This window comes from Peromyscus eremicus, chromosome 6 (assembly GCF_949786415.1).
Source record: "Peromyscus eremicus chromosome 6, PerEre_H2_v1, whole genome shotgun sequence".
Classification (NCBI taxonomy): domain Eukaryota; kingdom Metazoa; phylum Chordata; class Mammalia; order Rodentia; family Cricetidae; genus Peromyscus; species Peromyscus eremicus.
The window spans coordinates 55,163,826-55,186,184 of record NC_081421.1 but is presented as its reverse complement, the minus strand read 5'-3'; the positions used below and the strand labels follow the sequence as shown (position 1 = coordinate 55,186,184).

Genomic DNA, 22,359 nt, shown 5'->3' with positions numbered 1-22,359 from the left:
CCTATATGCAAGCCCTTCAACAGTTACTGGAACAGAGTTTAAGTGATGTTATTACTTTACAGAATAATGGTTATGTGGACATTAGATTCAATATGCCAGTTTCCAAAACATTTTTATTTAATGAAGTTAAACAATATGTGAAATAATATATGAGTATATAAAATAATGATAATATACTAAATAATAATACACACAGTTTCACCCCATTCACACTGTATGAGAAAGTTCATTTTATGAAAACACTGTATGAAAAATTCTTAAACAACTTGGAAAATTCCTGTGAAATTGATGTTTATTTTCCCCTTAGTAATTTCTGAAGTATGATATATTTGATTGAAAATGTTAATAGTTTACAAATTAGCAATATTCTGTCCTCATTAATATCATTCTTTTATTTGACATTCTATATGATCATTCCTCATAGGTCATAATTTTTACTGGTTCCTTCTTGATTTTTAAAATATTTCCAGAAGGCATTATTTCCTAGGAATAGAATAGCATTTAATCCATGTACTGGTTCAGAGGGTACAGCTTATCACCGCTAGCTTGGCTATTAGGACTTATTTTATTTAGTTCCTGTTGATTGAAGATCTGTTGTCATTCCTACTGAATTATGGCATGCACTATAATTTTACTCTTAAAAAAATTAAAAGCAGACACATTTTCAATTCTTTGATCATTTGTTTTAGAAGCCCTAGCTATATCAGAGCTATTTGTTTTTACATTTTCTTCGTGGGCTTCACAGTTATTGCACAGCTCACAGGAGGCAGGAAACCAAACTAGAGTTCAGATTTCAGTATGGACTTTTGTTCTGCCTCAAACTCTTACCAGTTGTATTCAATTTAGACACTCTTAAGTTGCCAGCTTTACAATTTACTCTGTGATTTATATACAGAATTATGTGTGTTCTCTAGAACCAGACACACACTCATTTAGATATCTGAAATAGTGACTTTAACTGATTTCACATGTGCCTCTCTCCAATGGTCACATGAGGAGAAAATAACTTGGAATGCATAAGTCATGATATGTTATTAGCATTTTCCCTTGCAATGAGTTTGCAGCTGCTCACTTTCAATTTCTCCAGCTTTCTCTCTCATAGAAATAGTTACTGCCATACTGAGACTTTTGTTTCTCTTTCTTATTCACTGACTGTTCATTTCACCCCTCTGAATAGCTTTGGTCCATTTTAACAATGGAGAAATATTGTCTGGATAATTATTTTTCTCTTTATTATATCATCTATGGTAGTATTGTAAAAACAGGGTATGAAAAATTACAGAATCATATTGATAATGACTAAGTATTGATATTATGTGACCTATATTATATTTCCTCCCATATTTCCATACTCTATGGACCATATGGTGGTGAACTGAACAATCATTAATAATATATGGGCTTTTAAAAACCAATCTATTATGGGAAAGGAAGAATTATAGGCTGTATAAAAGGATTTAATTTCGTACATTGATCAAGTATGTCAGATAGTTATTCAAATTCCCACTCAATTTTTATTGCTTCAATAACACATTGATGGCATACCTTTAAAATACATTTCTTTTAAGAAATGTAGCACACATACAAATAATAAAAAATATTTCTCAAAAGCCACACAGGCTTCAACAGATGGTTCTATACCCATGCATAAAAGCAGTACTAAATGGAGTCACAGGTTTAATAGAAGGAAAAGAGTATGTTCAGTTAGAAAAAAAAAAAAAAGAGTGGTGGTGATGGGGAATGAAAGAAGAACCGGAGGGGAGGGGATGAGAGGCAATTTGTTCAAAACACAGTACTCAATGTTGAAAAAATACAAACAAATCAACCAAATACTTGTAGATGGTGATGGATAAGCAGGATCTGTGGGCTTAGCTTTGTGTTTGGACAGTCCACAGTTTTCTTAAATAGCATATCTAAGACAGAATGTTTAAAGAATTCTACAGCAACATTAGGATGATACAAAGTGTGGAAGGATTAACCAAGTAAGTGTGCAGTTTCAAGACGAAAAGGGACATGAAGAATAAAATTATTTAAGAGAAAAGAGGAGAGGGCAGAGAATAAATATAAAAAGAATGATAAATATAATAAATAATAATAACATATACAGATAATGGTGGACTAAGTCCATTAAAGTTGATTAATTCTCATATGGAATTTATATAAAATATATGTGATAAAGAATACACGTGAGTGACTTGGCATTGTCTAGAATTTATCTCTTGAATGTTCAGTCATTTAGAGCCATGTCTAAGCTAGTTGGGACATTTGAGGACATTAAGACCTCTGAATTCTGCCACTTGCCGGAAACACACAGCTGGTTCTTGGCATGGTGAGATGAGAAGCCAGGCCTGTAGGCATTCATGAAGCCTGATATACTATATGTAAAACTCATACCATACCAGAACCCAGAGATGTGGACCTCACCTAGAGCTTGAGGCCAGCAAGACTTTTCAGAGTTCAAAACTCTCTCTCTCTCTCTCTCTCTCTCTCTCTCTCTCTCTCTCTCTCTCTCTCTCTCTCTCTCTCTGTGTGTGTGTGTGAGTGTGTGTGTGTGTGTGTGAAGGGAATGAATGACCAAGATGAAGAATGGAACCATTGGAACCAACTCTTGTGAAATAGCATCATAAATAAATGGAGGTAATTCTCCTTCATTTCCATGTCCATGTCCCATCATTAAAATTTACATTAGAGTTATTGCCCATTACTGCTGATGCCATTATTGTCTGCCATCTTAGATGAAGAATGAAGCAAGAATAAATGCTATAGATTTCTAAAGTGGCTTATAATAAAGGCCACAACAATAAACTTAGGACATTTAACCTCACTCAGACTATTTAGCATACAAGTCAGAAAGGACAGATACTTGCTAGGGAGAAAGAAAAATGCATTCTTACTACTTCACAGTCTTCTATGACTGAGAGATGATGTTGCATCACATTAACTATCCCTATGATAAATGGGCTCAAGATATATGCAAAGCAGAGGCAATTTATCACTATATAGATAGGTGGCATAACTGTAGGTTAAACAGTAGTGAGGCAATTTGTAGAGACTGTCACTTGGGTGTGTGCTTATTATTCTACACACTGTCTCATAGCCATTGTTATGTTCACTAGCTAAGCAGTGATTGCTGAAATTTTAGGGAGATTTGTGTGGATTTTAAACTGCCATCTCTTGAGTGGAAGCAGTTCATGTCCACAGAGGAGAAAATAAAGTCCTCCAGTAGCTATCCAAACTTTAAAATAGCCATATTTATGGAAAAGGCATAGTTTCACTCCATTTCATCAATATCATACAAAATTGTAATGGTCTAAAATGTCCACATATAATGGAGACATGGTTCAATTTCTATCATTCTTCCAAAAACTTTACATAAATTCTAACCATGTATGTACCATGAAACTCTTAACGATGTATGTACCGTACAATACCATGACGATTACATTTTAAAGGATTCAATGTTGCTTACAATAAGCTTGGAGGCTTGATGCATATACAACGGGGGGGGGAGGCACTGTCCTTCACTGATGTGTGCCCCCTTTGTTGTGCATCTTGCTGTATTTTTAATTCCTCACTTGACATATAAAATTCTCTCCATATAAAATAAATTTGGAAAGAGTAACACAATTGGATGCCACAGATATTCCAAAGAGTGTCATCTTTTGCTTGACGAAAGATTGACCAAGTTTTCTATGGATTTTAAAACTAAGCCAGTGATTCCTGAAAAATGGCAATTCAGGAGGAAAGTAATGAATTTTGAGAAGTTTGAGTAACAGCAGAAATGACATCTCCGTGTAAGAACCTACATTTTACATTATTAACCATTTGGTTCTGACATATATTTGCCCAATAATAAATATTATAATGATTTAACTATGAAATTCCTGATTTGAGTATTGCAGAAGAAAAAAATCACTGTGATTGGATTTATTGTTAAAAGCACACTTACCTAATCATTAATATTCTCTTGAGTATTATGTATAGGTTTTTACAACTCAAGCGTTAAGTCTTCCTTGTGTAGTAGGTAGACAAGAGACATCCCCAGATTGGGAAGTGCAGCTCAAGATCAGCAGTTCTCCTACTAGGTAGCCAGGGAAAGCTACAGCTGGCTTCCCATTCTCTGCTTTTATTCTGTTCTCATACAGACTCATTTATTGAAGGAGGTCATAAATCAGCAAGACACCCTAACAGTGTCACTCACACTTCAGATAGGTTGAAGACAGAGTGACAATAAGACAGAGACAATCACCGAAGGTGGCATTCATTTGCTCATAGGCAGGACACACTTCATGGAAGAATTGTTACTTTATTAAGTGCCATTTATTACATGATTACTGTGTGTCATGTACTTATGAGACTCGTACAGGTAATGGGATCTTTATTCTTTTCTCAGTTGATTCACTGTTTAAAGAGGAAGCTAAGCGGCAATAATGCCGGTAACATAGAGCCATGTAAATGACTTTAGAATCACATATGATAAACACATGAGACTCAGACTACACAAAACTGATAAAACTAGAGTGATGCTGCTTTTCTTTATTCAGCAAGTGGAGCACATAGACAATTTCTAAGTAAGAGAGTGATTTTTGCTGTGATAGGAAAGAGATGTATGACAGGGGATGCTGTTTGAGAAATTATTGCAGGAATTTAGTAAATAAGTGTCAAGGAGACTCTATTGGGCACTGTCAGCAACACTGAGGAATAGAGATTGGAGAGGTCAAGTGGACAACACTTGCTGAACCCTTGTATTCTGGGGATCAAAGTAGGGAAGATCCATATATCTCTTGGCCTGAGAAGATGGGTTTGATTTACAACACATGAACATTGTCTTGTGGAGGTGATACACTTCAAGCTAACAGAAAAAAATGAGCAAACTTCTGATGAACAACTGATAAATAGCAGGTATTAACATTAATTATAATGTGGAAAGCATGGCAGAGAGAGAGAGGTTTCTACGTGGCTAACTGGCTGTTGACGCCGCTGAGAGGTGCTTTTTGTGTTTTGTTAATGCCATCCTACCTTTTGTTGACATAGGTAAGATTGCTATCCTCAGGTTGACGCAGAGAAGAGTAACTTGTCTCTCCAAGTCCAACTCGAGATTCAAATTCAAATGGCTGTCATTATTAGAATTTTCAGCTTCTGTATCCACCGTCATTGGCAGCACATCTTTGGGTACTGAATAACATTTCCATGTCTTCAAGCTTTTAGGGATAACTATGTGTTTTTAGACACTGTAAAAGAGCTGTTTCACCACATATTTCTTTTTCTTTTTTAATTCTAGAAAGCTTACCCTTGACATCTTATTGAAATTACTTTAATTATAACTTATTTGAGCAAAAAATATATAAGCATGGATGTATATAACATCAATCATGTATGTGATAGTTGTATTGTGTATTTTCAGGTTAAATAAAGAGGTGTAAACAAATAAACAACTAGGGTGATGGACTTGTAGAAAAAATTACATGAAAAGTTGAGTGGGACCTTGGTAATAAGGATGAGATCCCTGAGAAATAGAATGTAAAAACGACAAAGGAAATTGGGAGATGAATCAGCAGAGAATGCATTTTTAGGTAGTGTGTTTTAGGAAGATCTGCAGGAAAGATTAGAAACTGAAAGGAGAGAGATGAACATGTCATAATTGAAGAAAAAGATGAAGATGGTGGAGATCCAGGAAATGCTTAGAAAATCTTGCTCAGCAAACCTCAGCTAAGCAGATACTTACTTGGCAAGTTTATGCCTGTCCAACATTGGAACCAAATATAACAGGTTTTAAAGAACATTCATCACTGTGGAATGAATGAAGTGGAGAGGGATAGTGTGAACAGAACAAAGAAGAGAAATAAAGAAAATTTTCTGCAATTCTAAATCTAAGTAACTTCAGTAATTATGATGCTGTTACAGAAGAGAGACCTATAGGAAGGTCGAGCTTCCCAGGCTAAAATTCTCAGTTTTCCTTTCTTTTCTTTTCTCCTTTATTCATTTCTTTCATTCTCATTTTCATTTTCTTCAGGAAATTGTAATTTTTAATTTTCTAAGTCAATAAAATAGTTAGGGGAGACAACAGTGATGATGATGATAAAGGTTTAAGAAACATGTGTCTACAGAGCGAGATCCAGGATAGGCACCAAAACTACAGTGAGAACCCCTGTCATGAAAACAAGAAAAGAAAAGAAAAGAAAAGAAAAGAAAAGAAAAGAAAGAAGAGAGAGAGAGAGAGAGAGAGAGAGAGAGAGAGAGAGAGAAGAAAGAAAGAAAGAAAGAAAGAAAGAAAGAAAGAAAGAAAGAAAGAAAGAAAGAAAGAAAGAAAGAAAGAAGCGTGTGGCATCCTGGAGTGGTGACACATACCTAATCTAGCTCTTGGAAGTTTAATATCACTGCCAGCTCAGGATCAGCCTCAGCTACACTGTCAAATCCCAGCCTGTCTTAACTAGAGGGTGAGGTCCTGTTACTAAATAACAGAAAACACAATAACAACAAAAGCCCAAGAGTGTGCACATAAAAGTTGAATTTACATTGAAAAGGATGAAACCTGCCAGAGACACAGAGTAAAAAGTGAAGAGAACAAGTGTTAGTCAAGTCTCATGAGAAGGAGAACAAGATGGTAAAGGATAATTAAAGGGAGAGACTAAGATGGTATGATTTGCACGGCAGTGGTGCAGAGAAGGAATTAGCATCGAAAACTATTAGTTGTAATAGAAAGAAACCCAAATCACACATTTAGACAAGGCCAGAGATGCTTGATAGACATGAGCAAGATATGATTGCTTTTTATGAGTAAGATATCATTGCTAACAAATGATAGGAAAATTTCAGTAGTAGAATCTGTTCAAGTACCTTGAGAGGTGAAGGTCTCTTGTGCTGACTAGATTATAAGGGTGGTTCTCCTTCTTGATGGATCTAGGACCAGACCACAAGCTGAACTGCAGAGAGGCTGTTGCCTTTCTGCTTATGAAGAAGCTTACACCATTTTATGAAAGTGAATATCAATGTATAAATGTAAACAATGGAAGACAAAACTAAATCATACACAGCTCTTTATTCTACCAAACAATGATGTGAAGTCTTCCAGACTGTATCGTGAATGCCACATTAGCAGCACCAGTGAACAGAATGACCCAAGAGGATGGAAGGGTAGGATGCACCATCAGCATTGTTGCGAGCTTGTATCATCTGTTCTTGTAATAAAAAGTGAAATAATCAGCAAGTTACTTACACCCAGGAGATTATTACTTCTGTGGTTTGACCTAAAATGTCTTATGGAAGGATTTTACTTTGCTGAGTTTTTCAATGTTGTTATTAAATATTTAACTCAAGTAGAACTCACCAAGAGTATCTTCACTAACTCCTTTGCAATCATTTTTTTAATCCCAAGTTATACGTGACCTTCTTATGGTAATCAACTTAATCATTCAGAAACTTACAATAATGTGCAAAACTGTTATTGTACAGGCTATGAAGCTAGAGTTAAAACTCTGTGTTGTTCGTCTTTGTCTTCTATATTTATGATGACTGTTCAGTAGTTCTGACATTGTCTACTTCATTTTAGAAAGCTTGTTATTTTTTTCCATATTTTCCCCAGAGTTAATAGCACACTGTTTTGGGTAATCTAGGTAGTTTTAAACCTTCTTCCCATAGAAGATGTAGGGCAGGGAGGAAACTTTATCCTTTAGAAACATCATTGGGGAATAAAGTAGAGATGAAAATGAAATAAATAAGCACATTTCTAATTAATTCAAAATATCTCACTTAATTTTGGTGTTTAATAGGTTTCTGTATCCATCCACGCTGGTTACAATTCCAATATGAAGTGTTCTTACAAGTTCATAAGTTGTATGTTTGGTTTTCATGCTGGTAGAATTATTTGGAGAAATGGTAGGAATTTATATGATGTGATGTCTAGGTTGGTCATTGTGGGTATGCCAATGGAGGCTGGCCACCAGTTTCTGTTTCTGTCTCTTTTCTTGCTATGTGCTATAAGGGAAGACTCCTCTGCCACACATTTATATGACCACGATACTATGCATGACCAAGAGCCCAGAATGACAAAAGCAGAGAATTATGGGTGATGAAACCTCTGAAACCAAAAACTAAAAGAAGTTCTTATTTCATTAAACTGATTATGTCATATGGTGTTACAATGATAAAAAAAATTATTATTAATTCCAAATAAGACAGAAAACTAGTGCTAAGAAAGTATTCATTACTATCAAAAAAATCTAAGCATGCAATTTTGGAAATGAGGATATAAGAAGTATTTTGGGGAATAAAGATTTCACTGAGAGTAGGAATCAAAGCTATTTATGTTTTGTTACGGTGATGAATTTCTCTACCTGTTGTCCATTTCCTGAGACCCCATGGGTTGCTGAGTTTAAGCTGGTGAAAGAATGTTTGAAACAGTTCAGCATCTTGACTGCAGCATGTTAGAAAGTCTTTTAGCCAGCTTTATAGTGAGAATTGTGAAGGAAGAGTAGAGTAGAAGTCTTAGAAAAGCAGTTTTGCCAGAAAAGGAGCAAACCTGAAGCCAAGTAAGATATACTTGTTAGCAAGAATAGCACCATTAAAAATAAGTTAAGCACGTTCAACTGGGAAAAAGAAAAGATGCCATGAAGACATCCTAAGTATAAACAAGACCACATCAAATCCAGAGCTGATAAGTTCATAAAAGGCAAACTGGCTTTAAAGTGCTCTGTAGTCCTCTGGTTCATGGGGTTGCTGGGAGAAGTATTTCTTCACATTCAGAAACCTACACAATCACAGGCTTCTATATACACTGTCCAAAGAAGGGTGGCCAATGCTCAGAGGGCAGCATTCCTTGATGTTATACACATGATGCTAGTTTTATCTACATGTGGATGGCAAGATATGAGGAGAGAAGGAAGCCTGGAGTTAAAAAAGTCCTGAGTGAATATGTGCTGTTGACATAAGCATGACCATGTTGAGGACACTAGCTTCAGACCCAGAGGGAAATAGCAAAGACCCTGCCAGTGCAGTAAGGCTTAGGAGGAGATAGCAAAGCCTTACTTAGGGTTCTGAGTATGAGTGTTAATAGTATATACAGAAAATGCCCACCATTGCTTTCTACTCCTAGACTCTTACAGCCTGAAGACTGTTCTCTTACAAGGGCTGCTCCTACCAAGATTAGATAAACTTGCCTCCTTGATGCAGCTTTATACCATAAATCCTTACTTATTTGTAATAACCCTGCTCCTTATTCAGCTGTGTGCAATAACCCTGCTTCAACGTTCAACTCTATAAAAACATGTTGAGCTCCCAAGATGCTGCAGTCTCTCTCTTTCTCATAAGGCCCAGACCACCTGATCCCAAATATTTGTGTGTGTGTGTGTGTGTGTGTGTGTGTATAATTTCTTCTTCATTTCCTGTCTCCCCAGTCAGATCCATCTCTGTGAACTGAGGGAGGATGAAGTAGCAACAGTTAAAGTGTCACAGAGGATCTCATCTAGATTTTGAAATTAAAAACAATGAAATGCGAAAGAATGTATATCAGGGTTACAATCCCTCAAAAGATTTCCTGAGATGGTAGAGCATGAAGCTTTGGGAGTGAGTTTAGAGATGCCAGAAATGTGGAACATCTCTTGAGGAAACCTGCAGGCAGGAAGCAGGCATCCAATGTAAAATACAAGATGCCAACGCCATACAGTGTTGGAGCTACTCAAGCCCATTGAAGTTCACATCATGACACCATGCATCTGGAATATCCTGAATTTTACACAGTGCTGAAAAATTTACTTGTTTCCCTGCTAGATTTTCTTCTTCGTCTTCTTCTTCTTCTCCTTCTTCTCCTTCTCCTTCTCAATCTCCTCCTCCTCCTCCTCCTCCTCCTCCTCCTCCTCCTCCTCCTCCTCCTCCTCCTTCTTTTCCCCCTTCTGTGCCTTCCTTGTTATTCCTATTACTTTATTTTAGAATTGGATTTATATTTTGTTATTTGTGTCATGGAAGTACATAACCTTCTGTTTGACTTTATAGTGGGTCATGGGTAAGAGTTTGGCATGTGTTTCAGAAGAGACTTTGCATTTGGACTTTAAACCAATTTTGTAACAGCTAAAATAATGTTCACTCTCAGAGATAGACAATTCATTCTGCATTATGAGATGGGTAGAAGAGTTTGGAAGGGAGAACAAAATGTTAAAATGTGAATAGGCACTCCCCCTACACCTCTTGCTAATGTTAAATGCTTGCTCTCCAGTTTGTGATGTTTTTAGGAAATTAAAAGAAAGTGGAAGTTAGTGCCTACCTGGAGGCAATAGGCCACTGTGGGCATGCTCTTGGGAGTGACAACTTATACTGGTCCTTTCTTCTTCTCACTCTGATTCCTGACATCTGTGAATTGAACTCAGTTCTACCATAGACTTTCACCACACGCATGTAAAAGGAATGAAAAGAGAGCTTTCTTATCAAATATCTATCAGGCACCTGTGACAGCAATACAAATTCAAATGCAGCGCTCCACTGGCGAAACAACAGTATGAGACTACAGAAGGCCTTGGTCATTTGGATATGAGCCACTGAAGTAACATGATAATTAAGTTTCCCTTTTCAGTTTGTTACTGCGAACTTAGAAACAGTACCTCAGCTAAGATGCTTGCTCATAGATCTCAATGTCACTCTTACCATATCTTGGGGTAGTGACCATGACTGAGAAATATTGGTCAAATGGAATGTGTAGAAACAGGATATTAAGAGAGAAATATCCAAATAATAGAGTACAGTAGGAAAAAAAGAACGTCATTATAATTCATGAAAGGTAATATAATAGGGTGGAGGGTGACCAAGGTTTGTCAAGAGACAAAGACCATTTTTGTAAAATAATATTTACTGAAGAATTGTCAGAATTTCCTAGAAAAATGGTTTCTGAGTTAAAAGAGATGTAGTTTCTTTAAAAAAAGTTTGGTACAATTTGTTCTTCTTATTGAGACAAAGATTAGTGCATCCAGCTGGTTACAAAACACAAAGGTCTCTTTGCAACGCAGTCCAAACTAGTGGAAAATGAAAGGTATGGCTCCTCACTGAGATTCTGTATTTAAGAAGTGGCTTCCTTTTCAAGCATTCAGGTGATGCTGTGGCTGCTCTTTCCATCAGAGAAACTATTGCATTAAGCGAGGAAGTTCCATCAATAAATCATATTGCATGATAGCCCCATAGTGTCTAGATGCCAAGCCAACCTTTCATTGGAAATCAAATAAAGAAGATCCAGGGAGAATTTTACATCAATCCTCCCTTTTCAGATGTCATACTTCATCAATCTAAGATTTAACAAAAATTATAACCAATTTAAATTTAAGATTCCCATGTCAGTACTCATGTATCCATGTACAAAATAAGAGATCATTGTGGAGTTGCCTAGAAGACTTAATAGCCAAAGGTCTTTTTCATCTATATGATGAACAGACACAGTCATCAAATATATTAAAGGCTACCTTTTTCTTTGCCTAGAGGAGGACAAATTATATGGACATAAATAAAACACTATAATTTCATCTTGGAGTTACATGAAATATATGAAAAGCCATCTAGTATTCTCTGATATTATCAGCCCATTCTGCAGAAGATTAAAAATAAAAGATGGGATATAAAAATATATTATACAGATGTAACCTAAAAACCCAGAAAGCTTATGTTAGTTAGATCAACAGAAGTAAGCAGAATGCCAAGAAATATTTACAGGAAAATAGAAATTGTTTAGAAATATGGACCACTGAAAGGAATAGCTGATATCACTATCCATTCAATTACATCCCCTAATTATTGAAACATTGGCTATTATTTATTGATCATTCCAATTTGCTTATTAGAATCTGTATCTATTTTAGCAAGATTCTTGTTCATGAGACAAATTTATTTCTACTTTTCTTTGTGAAGAGACACAGTGAAATAAGACAGTATTGGTTTTACCTTCATGTGGAGTTAATTCATTTGGAAGATGTTCAGCAACATTTGGAAAATACCAGCTATGCATTGATCAAAAGCCTCTGATCACCTGGGCTGGTAACTAGAAGACTTTCACAGATGGAAATAGAGCATTGTAGTCCTGGACCAAGTAGCTTTTACTTCTCAAAAGAGATACAGTCATGTTGATGTTTCAAAAGACCATTCTTATTAGACTTAAGAAATCTGCCAGTGACCATGCTCATGTGTGCATGTGTGTGCATGATGAAGACAGAAGTCATATTTGAGTGTTGTTCCCTGTGATAGTATTCTACTTTATTTTTACACAGGGCCTCTCCTTGAATCTGGGGTTTACTGATTAGGCTAGGCCAGTTGACTAGTGAATCCCAGGGATCCTCCTGTCTCCACCTCCCCAATGATGGTATTACTAATGCATGACACTATGTCTGGCTTCTTAATGTGGGTTCTATGGCTCAAACTCAGTTATCTGCTTGTGAGGTATGAATTTTACCAACTGCGCCATCTCCTCAGCTCACATAAAGCCTTTTAAGGAATCTGATTTTCTTAGGAACAAGCTGTTTTGAGAGAGTATATTGTCCAGATAACTACAGTTTGTTTTTAAAATTAACACTAGGCATGATAAAGTGAAAGGGATGAATCCCGTGGGATGCCACTCCTAGACAAAAATTCTACAGACAGATTATGGCTGCTAAGGGAGAAAGAATTAACCTCTTTCAGGGATGAGCCTCTACCTCTAGTTGGTTACCCAATAAAGAAGCTCTCAGCCATGAAATCATATACACACAAGCAAAAAAAAAAAAAAAAAAAAAAAACAAGAGGTCATAAATTTGAGATGAAATGGGGAAGGGGGACATAAGAGGGATTGGATTGAGATTTAATTACATTTTAATTAAAATAAAAATTAAAACCTTAATGTCTTATGCATTTAAAAAAATCTGTCCTAAAAGACCATTAATTAAGCATGTTACATAACCTATGCATTTTCTTGTTGCCTTATCTGCTACTTTTTATCCTGTATAGTGTTTTTTCATCATTTAACTGAATGCTAAGTGAATAAGTTCCCTTAAATTTTGATGAATCATTGATACTCACTTACTATTTCGTTTGATCTGGTAAATTTTGTACTTTATATGAATATTGCATTTCAGGACAATCCATGTGATCACACAATGATTAAATAACTTCTCCTTTTGTATTTCCAATTTCTAGTCTGTTCCCAGTTCTCAAGAGGAGTCTACGCAATTTTTGGATTTTATGACAAGAAGTCTGTAAATACCATAACATCATTCTGTGGGACACTCCATGTGTCCTTTATCACACCCAGCTTCCCAACAGATGGCACACATCCATTTGTCATCCAGATGCGACCTGACCTCAAAGGAGCACTCCTTAGCTTGATCGAGTACTACCAATGGGACAAGTTTGCATACCTCTATGACAGTGACAGAGGTAGGTGAGAGAATGTAACCCTTTTTAATCAGTCAAACACAGCATTTGCCCTTGGTATTTATATGTGCTGCTTTAGTAATATGAAGGTGTATAACGCCCAAGAATTTTGTTGTTTAATTTTGCTGTGTAAATGAATAATGCAATTTTAATATGTATATATGCTTAAAGTAAAACAAAAAAAAAACCAAACAAACAAAAAAACAGAACAAGACACAACAACCAAAACACAGGCACATAATCAAGAGAAACAGAATACACAACTTAATATTTGAGAGCACAGTTGATAGGGATAATCTGTGACAATGTATGACTTAGTGTTCAGTCCTAGCATAGAACAGCTTGACATGTGAGCAACAAAAACCCCAGAACGGCTATGTTCCTAATCAGAGGATGAGTGACTTAAAGGGAATTCATACAAGCATATAAATAAAAAGTTTTGTAGTAGTTTATAGTTACTAAATCTTGTTCAGTGTAAAAGATTTATCAGGCAGGAAGTAGCCTTGCTTTTAAAATAAGGTCTTTGAACCTGAGACAAGTCACCAGCTGCTCTGAGGTCATGACTACTTGTGTGTAGGATAGTCCAGCACAGGCCTCTGGTATCCAATCCAAGCTGCCCTATATAATTTCACAGGATTGTTTATGTGTTATATGAGTGCACTAATTAGGGGATGGGGAACTCTTTATGTTTCTATATTGTTTGTTGTGAAGGTTAATACTAGAAGGTCTGCTTTTGGGGTTTTGGAGCCAAGGTCTTCTTAACATTCATCAGATCTATGGTGAGCTTATGTGAGTCTGTGCATACTCTGCATTGCATGAAACACTTTGTGTGGATGTTTATGTGTCTTTGGAGAGTACCTATAGCACAGACAAGAGGGTAAAGATTTTTATGTAAGTGGAGCTAATCTCCACACTGAATCCTTCAGCAGCTCACTTCTTGGAGTACTTAAAATTTCAAATGAAATACAGAAGTCCATTTTGACCAAAACAGGGCACCTAGTTATGCTGAAGGGCAGACTGGAAGGGAATCAGCATCAGTCCATTCTCCATTGATCACCTAGACTTGGCTGCTGTGGTTCAGAGACAGGCCTGCTCAAGCTAGACATCTTTGCTCAGCCCTGTCCCCTTGAACCATGGTATGACTGGCCTCTGTAAAAACCAGTCAGTACTCTATAAACTAAACTGAACTAAACTAAAATAAATCTATGTCAACAACTTTGTCCCCTGCTTTGAGAAAGAAGATTTGATATCTACACTATACATGAAAACTACCGACAGAGTCATGATGGTCAATGTGGATTTCAAGGTTCAGGATGACTTTAATATGAGCTCCCTGTGAATGTGATTTAAAAAAAAAAGCTTCTAAAACTGAGCTTATGGGTATTTAGCCTTCCCTTTTGCCCTGTGGCCACGTTTTTAGGACTTGGTTTCCCTAGAACTCTTCCAGAAGTTGGGTATATTTTAAATCAATTTCTCACACTTGCATTGTAGTGTTGTTATTTTCATCTATATGTATTTCATATCTATAGGCTTCTTTTCTGGACCTATCTCCCCAGGCCAATGTACCACCACATGTCCAGTACTTCATCTCCTTAATGCCATACTGGTGTCTATGTGACCCATTTTCAATAAAGCAGTCAGAATTATTTTAAATGTTTTTGTTGTTGTTGTTGTTGTTTTTTCAGCATCATTCTGCCTCCCACTTGCTTGAAAGACTTCAATGACTTCTTCACATTATAATGAGGATAAGATTGAAATTCTCGGCCTGGCTTTCAGGCTTTATAATATTTGGGTCCCACCCCATTCTCCAGTGAGTTCTTGAGACTTGCTCATTCACTAAATATAAATCCTAAATCTGATTGACCTTCTTTCACTTTCTGACAAGGGCCAAACTCTTTTACCTCAAATGTCTGCACATAGCTCAGGTTTGTAGAGCCTCTTGATGTCTGCTTTCACATATCATTTCCTGAGAGACACCTGTCATACTGGCATTTTCTTACAAAGCAGTGTTTTATTTACCTTCCTAGGGTGTATAACAATTCATAATTAATAGTGGCATTGACTGTGTCACTCAGGAACTATTTATTGAACTTCCACTACATTCCTGGGACTGATTTAGTCACCCAGCATAAGGTCTATTTGTTATTTATGGCATTACTGTTAGTTGCAGGAAGGCACTACTCAGGAGCACTCCTCACACAGGGTGTGAGATTCATAACTAGACATGCAGAGCTACAGGTAATACTAGACACAGAGTTGACATTCACTGAATGAGTTAAATGTTTGGGCATCTTAAATTTGATCTGATATTAGAAGCTGAATCATGCTTGCTAAGTTGAAAAGGTAGAAGATGAACAAATTTTACTTGTGGATGAGGCCAAATGTGGCATTAGTTTAGGAATGTTCCTCACCCTTAGCCTTGTCTTCACTCTGGTATTCCCATTGGTTAAAAGTGAGTTTATCTCTGACTCTTTCCCCTGCTCTTGGGACTCTTTTCCTCCTATTGCCTTGTCCAGCCTCCACATGAGGGCTGTTGCCTTGTGCTATTGTATCTTGTTTTGTCCTGTTCTGCTGTTGTCTCTTGGAGGCCTGCTCTTTTCTGAAGAGCAACTATGGAGGAGTAAATCTGGGAGAAAGAGGAGACTGTGGGAAACTGGGAGGAGTGGAGGGAGGGAAAACTGTGGTCTATGTTCAGAATGTATTGCATGAGAGAAGAATTCATTTTCAATGAAAAAATGTGAGTCTCAAAAATATTCAAATAGACATCAGCTGCATAAACAGAGGAAGAGAAACACAAAGACTTTTATTGCTGAGAGAGATACTCAGCAATAAAAGGAGCTGGGGAACTGTCAAGTGAGGGCAGGCAGACATATGTACTTGCAAAGAGAATTTGGGGCATTTTATAGCATTTTTATTAATACTTTCAAAATATTAAATAAAATGAGAAGGATGAGATAATCTCCAATTATTAAATTATACAAATTGATTTGAGTCAAGTGCATCTGTTGGCCAAAGAACATTAGTGTCATAATATTAAGTAATTATATATTAAAGCCAAAGTGACCTTATGGGCACACTTTTGAGGTATTATCAAGTAGCTGCCGATGTTTTAATGTGTTAAGTGTTGCACAAGCCTTCCACTGACAACTCTTTCCAGAGATTAATACATAAGACTCTCAGATGCAGGCATGGCCTTAGCCTTTATGTTATGTTTTACTTAGCTAATGGAAATGGAGTAATTGCTGACTACTTTTGTCTTATTAGTGGCTTAATTTTTATGACTTTGCATAATGTTAAAATTATGCATGCATTCATCCTGTGAACTGTTCTATCTTTCCCCTTTCCCTGTTTCTCTCATGCACTCCCTCCCCACTGTAGCATTACCTGCTGTGGAGGGCCTACTCTGTTACCTTATTCTTACTGATCATGCTTTTTAAAGAGGTCCCATAATTTCCTCTATCAACAGACATCGTTGCAGGTTCCCTTCTCAATATGCTCTCCTCTCTACCTCCTTGATTACATGGATTTGTGTAGTGTGTAGTGTTACACTATGATGTCCAGCAAATAAAAGTTTCTTTGAATAGCATGAGACCTAGACATGGAAATTCCACCCCAAACAATATTCTCCCCAAATTTATAAACCAGATGAAAGAGACTTAGACATATTCTGTTTCATCATGCTGCTTTTAACTAATACTGTAATTAATTTAACCTTATTTCCCAAAATCCATCCAAATGCTGTGGTTACATCGCAGCAGAAACATGGGAAGCCTTGGGTGCTATGATCTTTGTATAGAGTCATCTTCCACCAATCTCAGTTTCCTGGTGACAGGAAATCAGATGCTGTTCTTCCCATTCCCGCTGACATTTCAGAATTGCTAGTGTCTTCTCTTTACCCAGCTACTTGGCAGGAGCCTGATACTCCTTGAGGACTCTGTGCCCTTCCTGAAAGCCTTGTGCTATTAGTGCACTGGGTGTAGTGAGATGGATATTTGTAACATATTTAACTAGAGTAATGGGCCACCTCGGCCACCCCATTAGGCGTTATAATTTTGATCTTTGGATACAGGTGCAATATATTTGAATTTGAGCCCAATGACGTGTTTATTGGCTCAATGTCAATAAAGAAAGGTGATACATTTCTCTGTGCAGTAAGTGAAAACAGAATCAATGCCTCATTTCTATATTTGTGTCTTGGTTTTAATTTTGAACGAACACTGTTTAACCCTCAAAGTGAAGGAGCTTGACTCCAGGTCAAAGAAATCAGCTAGCATAAAACTAAAATGCTTCCAAACTATAATTTTTCCCCTGATGTCCTGGGAAAACTGATGGTGCAAATACATGTTAATATAATCTACTTTAGGCACAGTGCAATGAGTTAGTGAACATGTGTATTAATTGCACTGCCTAGAACGAGTGAGATAGTGAAATTTTTATGCAAAAATATAATAATTTTAAGAATGAAGACAGTTCTGAATGGAATATGCCTTCCAGCAGTTATCACTTTAAATTTCAGGACTTAATAAGTAAATGAAAGGAATTTTAAGCTAAAATTTTTCTCTTACTGTCATGGACAGTGAGTCTATATGAAATTAGCATTGCTGCTAGTCATTTTTTGAATTTTAGAAAAATTGTCAGCTTATAGTTAGGTCATGCATTCAAAGCCTATTGTTAACAATGTTGAACTAGCCATTTCTTTCTAGATCCAAATGTTTAAGAACTAAGTAACGTTAAGAACTTAATTTTGGACTCATAACTGGAAAGTTTTAAGGATCTATTAAAAATGATTAAAAAGGGTAGATACTTTTTTTTCTTCCAATTTTACATGGACAGCTATTTATTTCAACATCTTTCTTCTTGCTAAATTGTTTAGAAGGAAGAAGTAAGCAAGATGACATGATACAGCAGAATAGGTATCTGGGTTGAGTGAATAATGCTCACTGATAGCTTTACATGAACCAGTGTTTATGTAGAGCTTCTGATCCCCACACACATTTCTATATTAATTAAGTGCTTCATGTACTGATGGAGAAAGCTCTGTGCCATTTCATATGAGAAGGAAAAGAGCTCAGCTTGCTTTATTTCATAATTACATTGTAGGGCCAAGAGAACAGCAGTGTGGAGTTGGGTTGCAAAAGAAGAGGTTAGTCACATCTTCCTAGCCAGAACACACATTTTTAGTGGTATGTAATTTAAAAAGCATTGCCCACTTGGTGAAGCAGGCAGTGAATCAGTCTCGTGACTTTAAAAGTCTCGAACGAAGTGTGAAGAAATCTGTCAATAGAAATCTTACAAGATTATCAGCTGTGAGGAATGAGGAAATTAAGTAGCTGATCTTGAGAGAGTCTGTGGCTACCCCTGAAAAATAATCTGAGAGAGTCGGTTCCTGAGCAAGGTGCAACAGTCTCTTCAAATTTGGGGTGAGATCAGACCTCAGCTTGTGAATGACTGATGCGCCATTATGCAATGTCAACTGACAGAATGTAGCAAATCTGATAGAGTACTACTTGGGAAGTTGAGCTTTTAAAAAGAAGTAATTTGTGTCAGGTTACACAGCTTCCAAAATATTAATACTAAGAGTTTTAATAATGTAGAGTCTATACTGAGTGCCCATTACTTGTCACACAGAATAAATGAGTTTGAAAGTTAAGTTTGTTAAAAAAATCCATTATCTTTAATTTTATATATTATCTCTATATTCTTTGACATTGTGAAATGCCAATAAATTCTAGGCTTAAATTTATCACTTGATGAAATCTACTTACACATTTATAAGTGAATTTATATGTAAATTTTCTTATAGTATCTGTCAAAGACCAGACAATGCCAAATACATTAACACTCAAAGTTTTCAGGGTTGAAATTTCATTATTTAATAAAATATCTTAATGCATAGAGTAAAGGAGGCTCCCAAGGATGGCTATATGATAAAATGGGGAAAGCATGACCCTTATTCTTGGACATGTTTTTAAGGTGACTGGAGGCACATGTCTGATAACTGGAAGGTAGAAAAGACAATGAAGTAGTTACAAAACATATTTCCAAGCAGCTTATAGCTGTTGAGTTGATGAGGTGGCCAGTTGTTTGTGCTCTGCCTTTATTGGTGATGAGAAGCTGACAAGGTACTTGAGTTACAACTTGAGGGGATTGAATTTGCCCAGAGTGAACAGCAATCATGGGTGCTTTATGATGGATTCTAGGGTTTTATGACTGAAAGTTTTTTGTAAGTGATGGGAGATCTATGCCACCCCTTGATAAATTCATGTTTATCTCTACCTTTTACTATAAAAGCAGACACAAGGGGCTTTGGTTAATTTCCCCCAGATTGATTTGAGTTCACTCTATTATGTACTGTCTATTAAGATAAAGTGTTTTTAATTTTCATTATAAATGGCATTAGAAAGATTGTCAGGCATTTGTTTAGTGACTAAGTCTAAAACTCATGGTTTTACTGCTTAAGCCTTTAAAGACCTAAGATTACAGTGTAGTGGCACCATACCCAGGGTGCCATGAATTTTTAACCCCTTTCACAATGAATACTACATAAAAAAGTTTTATTGTTTTATCTGATATTCTTATCACCCTTCAATTATTTAGAATAAAATAATAACCATCATCAGTTTTTCATGTATATGCAATTCATATATATATATATATATATATATATATATATATACATATATATACATTAACATTGTTAATTGTTTGTTCAGAGAAGGATAAAAATGAGTTCTATGTATCATAGTTGGTTAATGTATTTTGTTAGAATTGTTATTATGTGATCTACTTCCCATTCTAGATTTTAATAATCTGAACACCTTGGGGCTCGTTATATACTCATATATTCCCTGTAAATGTATAGCCTGAGAAGATTACGTTTTGCATATCAGTCCAACTGTGTATTAAGTGGCACAGAACAGTTGACAGTTGTTGCCTTGACTCACTAACTTCATTGGAAGTTACACAATGTTGATTCTAAACTCATGTTTGTTCATTGTGTATTAGCTGGATTTTGTCTAAAGGAAAAAAGAAACCTTGATTTTTTATCTTCACCTTGAGTATATTCCACACAGGAAAAGCCTCTGCAACCCCACGGTTCTTGCTTGTTTTTGTTTTCAAAATAGTTAATTGGTTGTAACCCATTTAAAGAAAATAAATATTTTAATACTTATTTTAATTATGATTTCATGCATTTAAATCAAATAAACGTTAGGTCCTTGAGTCTATTGCCATTATGATTTTGACTGATGCTGCATTTTCCTCATCTTTACTGGAAGAGCTACAAAGGCACCTTCAGCCTTTGGCATATAGCTTCTTTGGGGAATTTACTTGTTTGTCAATATCAAAAGATATCCTAAATCACTTTGTCTACTTATGACTAATACTAAATCCATGTAATTGTCAATGAATTTTTATAGCTTGAAATGTTGATGGACAAAACAGGTAGCTTCTCCCTTCCTGGCCATTGTAAATTCAGTATTTGAACTTAGATTATAAATAAATGTGCTCACATCAGGTGAATAATACACCATATAGATAAAAACAGATCACTGTACTTTTAGAATTATACAGTTCATTCTGGAATGAAGAAGAAAATATACTGAGTCTGAATTCTTTATGTGGCCTTCAGATCATGTTTCCATGAAGTTATTCTTCTACATGATGAACTTGGCTTTAGTGAGAACAGCTGAAATTTAAATTATATGGAAGAAAAGGACATCTACTATTTTTGTAGTACTAAACTATAGATTTAGCTCTTCAAGAAATAATCACTTTGTCTACTTATGACTAACACTAAATCCATGTGGTTGTCAATGACTTTTTATAGCTTGAAATAATCCCAACCCCAGTTGTTGATCCTAAAGTTCTAAACATGCTACAGTTTATGTATAATTAAATACCACCATGAAGGAATACTATACTCTAACAAAAATTACTAACAAATGAAAAATAGTCTTATATTTAGGAAATGAGATAAATCTGTAGTAGAGCACCATCTGGTTAATAGATGAACAATTTAATATCCACAAGAGCAATTCCAAAAACAAAAATATAACAGAAGTCTGCAGAAGGAAAAAAAGCCCTCATTCTGCTGCTGACTGAACAACAAAGGTTGCATGGCAGCCTTTTAGCTATCACTGACTGTGGTATTCAGCTGCTCAGGGAGTCCATGTGGACTAAACCCCATCAAGGTTACTCATACAAAATGGTGGACTATCACATACAGCTAAAACTATTTTACCTTCTGTAAAGTGGGATATGGGATTTTTTTTCATTTTAGTTAATTTACAGATATTGTAGATCGTGTATGTCAGCATGTTACAAGAAGCACATCTCAGAGTTATAAAGAATGTGATCCAAATTTCCTTTGGCAGTTTGTTTTTGCCTTTTTAATCTCACACAGACATAGCAGATATTGATAAAAAGAAATCATAGCTTCTGTCAGAATTCAGCCTCCCTGTAGCTGCAGAAATACATCAAGCTTAACAATGTAGATCTGGCCATTTCCCATTCTGGTTCTGAGATTCTCCAGTATCCTCATCTGTCATCCTTGCCCATTGTCTTCCCAGGCTTATCAACACTGCAAGCTGTACTGGATTCTGCTGCTGAGAAGAAATGGCAGGTGACTGCTATCAATGTGGGGAACATTAACAATGACAAGAAAGATGAGACCTACAGATCGCTCTTTCAAGATCTGGAGTTAAAAAAAGAACGGCGTGTAATCCTTGACTGTGAAAGGGATAAAGTGAATGACATTGTGGACCAGGTTTGTTCCTCTGTTTTCTGCCAAATATAGACTATGCATGCAGCATCAGCACTGGCAAGGATCATCCTGCAAGATGCTTGAACAGCAGTTTTCAGTTTATAGTTCATGTACAATGCAGCAAAGATCATCAATTGAATTATCCCTAGCTTCACTAAGCAATGGCAGATGGCTGTCAATAATGCTGATAGATTGATTTTTAACATTGAATAACTTCAATG

At 36.1% G+C, this 22,359-nt stretch overlaps 1 protein-coding gene across 3 annotated transcripts in view; it reads left to right on the top strand.

Moving 5' to 3' along the window:
• Gria2 (glutamate ionotropic receptor AMPA type subunit 2) overlaps window positions 1–22,359 on the top strand; it is a 120,407-nt gene that overhangs the window by 49,923 nt on the left and 48,125 nt on the right. For all 3 annotated transcript variants that reach the window (XM_059264748.1, XM_059264749.1, XM_059264747.1), the window contains exons 3-4: window positions 13,138–13,377; window positions 21,945–22,141. In XM_059264748.1, the coding sequence (XP_059120731.1) occupies window positions 13,138–13,377; window positions 21,945–22,141 (437 nt within the window). The remainder of the gene's footprint in view (window positions 1–13,137; window positions 13,378–21,944; window positions 22,142–22,359) is intronic.